Source organism: Aegilops tauschii, chromosome 7 (assembly GCF_002575655.3).
Source record: "Aegilops tauschii subsp. strangulata cultivar AL8/78 chromosome 7, Aet v6.0, whole genome shotgun sequence".
Lineage (NCBI taxonomy): Eukaryota > Viridiplantae > Streptophyta > Magnoliopsida > Poales > Poaceae > Aegilops > Aegilops tauschii.
The window spans coordinates 1,562,431-1,570,806 of NC_053041.3; the positions used below are offsets into that span (position 1 = coordinate 1,562,431).

At 46.0% G+C, this 8,376-nt stretch overlaps 2 protein-coding genes across 2 annotated transcripts; one reads left to right on the forward strand and one right to left on the reverse strand.

The window, feature by feature from the left end:
* The first annotated feature begins 1,794 nt into the window (after window positions 1-1,794).
* Window positions 1,795-3,713, forward strand: LOC120969995 (putative disease resistance protein RGA4). The gene has a single exon (XM_040397368.2). The coding sequence runs from the start codon at window positions 2,037-2,039 to the stop codon at window positions 3,705-3,707; it is 1,671 nt and encodes a 556-aa protein (XP_040253302.2). The 5' UTR covers window positions 1,795-2,036; the 3' UTR covers window positions 3,708-3,713.
* A 2,419-nt stretch (window positions 3,714-6,132) lies between these two features.
* On the reverse strand, window positions 6,133-8,045 carry LOC109769842 (F-box protein At5g49610-like). The gene has a single exon (XM_020328550.3). The coding sequence runs from the start codon at window positions 8,043-8,045 to the stop codon at window positions 6,852-6,854; it is 1,194 nt and encodes a 397-aa protein (XP_020184139.1). The 3' UTR covers window positions 6,133-6,851.
* Between the last annotated feature and the right edge of the window lie 331 nt (window positions 8,046-8,376).

Below are 8,376 nucleotides of genomic sequence, written 5' to 3' on the forward strand. Positions count from 1 at the left end.
GATTTGTTACAGAGAGACGGCGGGTTAGTTACTGCGCGCATGCAAACGATTGCCTATATTCTCGCGCACGACTCCTCTCCGTTTCCATCTCTGTGCATGCGAATCTATCTCTCTCCTCAACTCTGCATGCGCATATCTCCTCTGCCTTGCCTTGGGAAGATGCAAAAGCCATTGGAAAGAGAGCTCGGAGTTATAGCGGGTGCGCATGCATGTAGGGGCACAGTTGGAAAGACTGGCCAAATTTTACCAATGCCCAGAGCATTACGGGAAAAACCATTTTTTCTTAGACGCAAAGCAAAGAGGACCGGAGGGAGTATTAACAAACTGCACTTGTCACTCAAATGTGATCATAAATCTAGACGAAATAGAGTAGCTAGCAAATGGGAAATTTATTTATTGGTCCATACATATTAACGATCTAGGGGTACGCGCATGCCCTGTAAACTGAGAGAGAGGTAGTACCACAAACGATCCATCCACTTGAAATAAAGCTTGAATGCATGACGATTGGTATAGGATTCACACTTATTATTTATTTAGTTTATTCAAGCCGGAACAATAGGGCCTGCAGTCTATCCGATGACCGGAGTCCGCGTGACGATTGGTTGCTCCATGCCGTTGCACCAAACATAGACACGGAAACGTTCCAAGGTCACCCTCTTGTCTCAGAAGAGCAAAGACGTCCGGCCGCTCTGTCTCGATGACTGTAATGGCGTCGCCCCCGTGCATCCCCACCAGCTCCGGCCATGCTGACTTACCATACAATTCTCCTGGCATATCTTCCTAGTAATACGCTGCAAATTAACAAACACACATAGAAAAGGTTGAACAACACATGTATGCATGCCTGGCTTATTCAGTTAAGATTGTGGTACCGAGAAAGAAACATAGAAAATTCAGAATGCAATGCCTAAGCTAAGTTGGTCCAGCAAACAGAGCATGAACTCTGAAGTTCTCTCTGACCGGGGACGAAACAGAGCACTCTGTTTTGGGGAAAAAACAGAGGAATACTCGACACCAGCAACTACATAATTGCAAATCCACTGCATCGATAGGGCTGGTAGAAGACGAGGGAGGCGACCTAGCGGCGGAGAAGAAGTGGTGATGCGACGTGCAAGATCACCTCTCACTAGGGTTAGGTGAGAACTGTTCCCAAGCGGCTCAGTTTTTTTTTCTTGATGGAAGGTGCAGGCTTTCTCTCTTTTTTTGAAAAACTGTTCACTTTTCCTCCAAACTATTGAGTTATCTAACTTTTCCCAAACTATAGGGTAAAGATAGTAAGGGTCTAAAAACACCAATGCTGTTTAAATAAAAATATTGAGTGAAAGTTTACTTTTTCTCTTATTTTTTTTTACCAAAAAAGGCTTCCGCCACGCTATATAAATATAGTACACATCCAAAACAATACATGGTGATGAGGAGACCCTCTTACAAGCATATCAAAGGAAAAACAAGAAAACATGAGAGATCACAACCTAACCACAACCCAGTCTAGACTACTAACAAAGAAGGAAGACCTCGCCTCCAAGGGAAATCGCCAGGCCTCGTTGCGCCTTATGCACCAAACTGTTGCCGGAGAGGGCCCCCTGCCCTCCCGTTCCGGATAATGGAGCCCAAGCCCATGCTGACAACAATAACCGTATATTTTCAGTTTATTTTATTTGGAAATGAAAACCTTTCGATTTCAATTTGATGGGATTTATTTGCAAATGGAAGCCTTCTTATTTCAATTTATGTGTATACATTTCAGCTGCTAAGCTACTTCGCCGTAAGTAGCCCGGTTGTTTTCCGTCTTCACATGAGTAGGAAGTTGAAGGATTCCCTTGAGACGATTGATCAACTGGTTGTGGAGATGAACAATTTCCACTTCTTAGAACATGCAGAGGCACCACGCATTGTTCATCCACAAACACACTCTCGAGTTGATGAATCAGAGGTTGTCGGTAGACAAGCTGATAAGGAACTAGTGGTGAGAATATTGCTCGAGACCACAACAAAAATAACAATAATAATGTCATCGTGCTCCCATAGTTGGTATGGGGGGAATTGGTAAGACTACTCTTGCCCAACTTGTGCACAATGATGAGAGGGTGAAGCATAACTTTGAGTTGGCCATATGGGTCTGTGTCTCTGATATGTTCGTCATTGAACAAATTATTCGATCTATAATACAAGTGGTCACAATGAACAAGTGTGAATTGACTGAGATGGAAGCATTGCAGAAGAAACTTGGTGAAGTGTTAGGCAATAAAAGGTACCTCTTAGTACTGGATGATGTTTGGAATGAAGATACACAAAAGTGGAATGATATGAGATCTTTGTTATGCTTACATGCTGGCCCAGGCACTGTTATAGTTGTTACAAGCCGCAACGATCAAGTTGCTTCTATCATGGGCACAATTCCTCCACATCAAATATCACTTCTGGATGAAGATCAATCACAGGAGCTTTTTCATATAAACACATTCATAAGGCAAGTGGAAAATCAAGAGGAATTGATCTCAATGGTTAAGAGTGTTGTTCATGAATGTAAGGGATTGCCTCTTGCTATCAAGATGATGGCTGCTTTACTTCGTTCAAAGCATCATAGTCAGTGGGTTTCTGTTTTGGATAGTGATGTTTGGAAGAATGGTCTCCTCACAAATACTGGAATTGTACCTGCACTACAACTAAGCTATGATCACTTGTCATCAGAAGAAAAAATATGTTTTTCCTTCTGTGCTGTTTTACCCAAGGATAGCCTAATGGATAAAGACATGTTAATCCAGTTATGGATGGCAAATGACTTTATTGCATCGGAAACAAGAGGCCAACAAATTTTTGATGTGCTAGTCTCGAGATGTTTCCTCCAGTTATGTGCGGAGATTCAAAATAATGACTTCATCCACCGACCAACTACTTGCAAGATGCATGATCTCATGCATGACCTTGCTAACTCCGTCAGCAAAAATGATTGTTCCATTTTGCAAGAATCTACATCACATGAAGAAATTTTTCAAGGGTCCATAGATAGTGGTTTGTTACTGCAGGAGGTTCGATATTTGTCACTTGATTATGTTAGTAACAATACTGTTGCCTCTATGAAGAAAATTCTAGCTCCCCGAGCCCGCACAATATTGGTCCAAAGGGGTTTGGAGTGGACTGAAACTTCTCTGGATACACGCAAGTCTTTGAGTATGGCCATGTCAAAATTCATGTCCCTACGAGCATTGAAGACATTGTCAATCATAACAGACATGACAAACTTGAAGCATCTTCGCTACCTATATTGTTCTGATTCTGATATATCTGCACTACCGGAAGCCACTGTCATGTTGTATAACTTGCAAACATTGAAGCTCATTGGTTGTGTATCCCTTAAGAAATTGCCAGAAGGCATACAATATATGAGCAATCTTCGGCACGAGTGTTATTGGTTGGAGAGCATGCCACGAGGTATTGGTCAGCTTAATACTCTGCAAACATTGACAGATTATGTCATTGATAGTGATGCAGGTGGAATTGATGAACTGAAATACTTGAATCTAGGTGGTGTTCTTTCTTTGACTGAGCTGAGAAAAGTGCATAGTGCAGAAAAGGCAAGACAAGCCAATATGTCAAACAAGCAGAATTTGAATTCGTTCCTTTTTTCCAATTCTGTTCAAAAATTAAGTAATGTTTGTGTTCTAGAAAAATGTATGGGAATTTCAAAAAATGATTGTTTTTAAAAAAATCCAGAATTTAAAATGTTCATGTTTTCAAAATTTGTTCAGAAATTTTCAAATAAGGTTTGTGTTATGAAAGAATGTTTCCAGTTTTTAAAAAAGTCGGAATTTTTTCGCTTTTCAAAATTTGTTTTTTTTCCGCTACAGTAGTGACACACTACGTATGTCATGCTACAATGGCGGGTGGCTACAGTGCATCATGTCCGATTTTTCCCTGCAGTTCGCTGGGTCATTGGGCCTGCCATGGTTATTTCAGATGAACTACTTGCATGTCCAGTTATCCTTGTTGATTGCACTCAGTATTATTAATAATGTGACGAGAAAGAAGAATCACAAGTTGAGAATGCAATGCCTAAGAAAAGATGGTCTTAAATTCTGTCGATGCATATTACTACTCGATAAATCTTCAACTGATGACTGCTACTGCATGAAACAATTCAGTGGCTCAGATCTTGTTCAAGTAGTTCCAGAAATCACTGACTGAATCTGCTTCTGCTTACCTAAATGTAGCCATGTTTACCTGTCTTGCAGAGTCGTTGGTTATTCTTGTTTGAAGCCAAAATGATCTTGTTTGAAGCTTGAGCGCAGCGGAGTCATTCGATCCAATTATGTTAAGAACCTCACACGCGAACCCGATTGGTGTTTCTATCTATCTTACAGAATTCAGCTGACCAAGAGTATAATTCAGAGAAAAAAGAGAGCACCAATCTCGCTTAAATACATGGGCAACGCCTCTGATTGCTGGGGCCAGAACAGGTATCGTCCACGCACCAGCTTGCGCGAGTGAATTGCAGAAAACCACCACATTGAAGCGTAAGGTTGCAGAAAACACTCTTTTACAAATTTGTGACAAAAAACATTGATTTCAGGCTTAATCATTTGCAGAAAGCACTGATCGGTCTATTTGGGCATTTTAACCATGATTATGACATGTGGGGCCCGCATTTGATGATATGATAGAAAATGTTAGACCGGTCTTTTTAAAAAAGAACCCTCACTCGAAGAAAAAGAAATCTCCCTTTCCCTGCCCAGTCCAATCGGGATCGAGAGCTCGAGGCCCCAGCCGCCGTTCCCACGGGCTACCGCCGCCGCGGCCTAGGCCAAGGTGCTCGCCGCCTCCTTGCTGCGCAACGGCGGCTCTGGCCTCGCGCCTGCCACGGCCACGGCCTAGTCCAGGTGGAGGTCGGCGGCCACGGCCGAGGCGCCCTGCTCCTGGAAGATGGGGTGGGGGGCTAGCGGCGGCTCTGGCCTCTATATCACCACACAGAACGGACCTCGCCCCCTCCATCAGGCATGGCGACAGTGAAACGGCCGGCGCACGGAGCGGCTGCGACCTCCCGGCAACGACGGCGTTATCGGACCAAGCAACAGCGGCGGGGTGCAGCACGGGTGCAAGCAGCGGCACGGGCGCACACAACACGAGCGAGAGTAGCGGCGGCGGCGCGCAGCACCGGAGCAAGAAGACTTGTGGCGGCACACATCACCGGAGCGCAGCGGCACGCCGGCGGGCAGCACGGGCGCAAGCAGCAACGGCGAGCGAGCAAGCAGTAGGGCGACGCGCAGCACAGGTGCAGCCAAGAAGAAACCTTGCTGGTGAGCTCCGCCGCCACCGGGGTACCGACGTGGGCAACAGGGCACGAGCGCGGGATGGCCGGCGGCACTGTACGACCGAGCTAGGTATGGCAAGGACACAATTGCATTTTTATTTTCTGATTGAAGGGTGCATCTGCAAAACTACCAGGGACTAACAGTTATGCCACATCAGCTCTCTCGGACCCACTTGTCATAATCGCGGTTAAAATGCCCAAATAAACTGATCAGTATTTTTGCGAATTAATGGTTTTGGCCCAAATTCGTAAACCAGTGTTTTTTGCAAAACTATGCGGTAATGTGTTGGTTTCGTGCAATTCACTCGGCTTGCGCCATACGCTACACGGCCAACCGTCACTGAGTTGTGCAGTTCGACGGCGCTCTCGCTCCCTGGTCGGCCAGGGACGAAACAGAGGATGTAGAAGCTAACGGTCCAGCAAAAGCAGAGGATCACACTTGAAGGAACACTATCAGCCATTGAATTTTTTCTTGACGCTACACTTCTTCCGGTTGCAGCAAATTTCGTAAATAAATAATGGCGAGCACACTTGAACATATCTTGAAGGAACACATTCGATGCTAACTGAGGCCAAATTCACTGTTCTAACTCCTTTTCAAAAGTTCAGCATGACATGACCTCACTTCTAAAAAAATCGGGATCTGACCCTTTTTCCTACCGCCACGCACCTCACGGTAGCATAACATCACCTACCGCTAGGGCCTCTGGCGGTAGGGTACTTGTCCACGTCAGCGTCGGTAACGGCCCATTCACCATGCCGTCGGCATCAATCCTACCACCGGGGGCCTTTGCGGTAGGTAGTTATATCTTACCGGTTTTATTATTACTTAATACCTCTCTTTTGATTCATAATATGTGTGAGATCATCCTCTATTTGTGGGGACGCATTGTTCACCCCCGGGTTGGGATATGTATGTAGCCGCCCGACACTGAGTGACTGCCAACTTGTGTTGGATGTGTTCAGGCTAAGATTCAGACAAAGAAAAGGACCAACTTTGGGGCAGCAATTTTGGCTATGGTTTCACGGGTCTGAGACACTCACAGCCGGAACACGGAGTACGGAGTAGCTCAACGGTTGGGAGTGGTTCAAGTGGTACATGAAGTAGGCGGCGGTTGGATCTGGAATGGACGGTTGGGAGCAGGCGCACAAAGAAGCCGTACGCTAACTGAAGAAGAAGAAGTTGACAGTGCTAGTACGTACTTATATATCATGTGCATAAGGGTGGTCTACTACGGTTGCAACTTCCTTCAAGATGGAGGCAATACTATTATACTAACACAAAGGAAGGAAAGGAGGGAGCTTCTTCCAGTAATAAGGAGCATATTCATGCCTTCCAGTAATAAGGAGCATCGTCCACGACTGTAGGTTTACCAAGGTATTTGCTATAAACTGGAAATCAAGAAGGCAGAAGTATAAGCACCAGCAAATTGAGCCGTATGTTTCAAGCAGATTCCAAAGTACACTTGCAAATACTTCAGCCAACAGAAGAGCCAATTCTTGACGGAAGCACGAACTTGGTTTAAAGGTAAAAAAAAAACTATTGCCCATCTGCATCTGCTAATGACTCTGAGAACAGAGGAACATAGGGTAGAAACTGTTGTATGTTGCTCTTCTCAAGATTAAGAATATGTCCAACTTTCTGATGTCGCATATCATATGCTACCAAGGTATCACCTCGGCATGAGACCAGGAAAATGGTGTCGCAATCTGGATGAATCTCAACCGGCATGTACTCCTTCCGAGTCATGCTCATAAGCTTATTGTAGCTGGCAGTATGCTTCAGTACCAATTCTTTACTATCGCAATCCTGAAGGCACCAGAGTTCTAACCAAGAGATTTGGTTGTTATCATCGAAGGAAGCTATAACATAGTGTAAGCACCCCTGCAACGATCCAATCGTACCAAACCTTCGGCCGTACGGCAGACTGATGGTCTTCCACACTTTGCCTTCCATGTCCACCCCCAACAACAGATGCTGACCGTCGTTGCGTTCAAGGCTGCCCATGAGGTAGAGCATGCCGCCAACAAAGATGCATCTACTCCGAAAGAATAGCATGACTTTCTCAGCCATCTCATTATCCCTATGACTCCAGGCTCCTGTCCGCGACGAGTAAATGTTAACTCCTGTGTTGTACTTTTCCTGAAAGGTCTGCTCAAAGTGAAGAACGTGGAAGTCGGATGATACGGCCGGATTGAAAGCCAGGCTTGTGATACGGCTACTTCTGTCGGCCGCCGGCTTAGGGGGTAGCGGGGGCAGCTCCACCCACCTCCCGGTGATGGGATTGGACACGACAAAACGGAAATAATCCTCTTTCATCAAAGGGGTCACGCTGTTATTTTTCTTATAGCGGCGGTAGAGAAGGAGGCCATCGCAGGAATTCACCTGGATGATTCCCTCGTCCTTGTCATAGTCGTGCAGGTAAGGGAGGGAGGGATCAAACGGGGCTGCTGCGCCGTCGCTGGAGACGCTGGCGAAGTGGTGGCCGCCCCCGTTGTCGCTGACGGTCATGTAGAGGAAGCCAACAAGGATCTGGGGCAGCTTGTTGCGGTTGGCGGGGTCGGCGATGAGGTCGCGCCATGGCACGGAGACGCACTTGAAGCGGTGGACGGACCTGGCGGGGAGGCGGGAGAGGATCTCCAGGATAAGGTCATCGGTGAAGAGGCTGGCCGCCGTCGCCCCCGGATGGTCGTCTAGCCTTGGCTTTGTGTTCCTCTTGAAGCTTGCCTCCATGGAGAGCTGCGTAGGCAGGGGAGGGGGTCAAGCTAGGTCAGGCCGGGTCGATTTGCATGCAGATGGGGAGAAGAAATCGTCGATCTGCACTGCATGAGGAAAATCGATCAGCCAAGTAGTCGGTGGCAATGACGGATCTAGGATTTGAAAACAGGGTGGTTGTCCTAATTTTTTTTGGACAACAAATATGACATGTGAAAGTTCTAACTAACTACCAGTACCGAAATATATATGCGAAAGCAAACTTCAGTGAGTAAGACGAGAGCCTCACCGAAATACATCGAGTATCAGAATGACCGTATCCTATGAACATAAATAGATGTAACATAAC

Coding starts and splice junctions, on each gene's coding strand:
- LOC120969995 (XM_040397368.2), top strand. CDS start 2,037: ATGGGGGGAATTGGTAAGACTACTCTTGCCCAACTTGTGCACAATGAT.
- LOC109769842 (XM_020328550.3), bottom strand. CDS start 8,045: ATGGAGGCAAGCTTCAAGAGGAACACAAAGCCAAGGCTAGACGACCAT.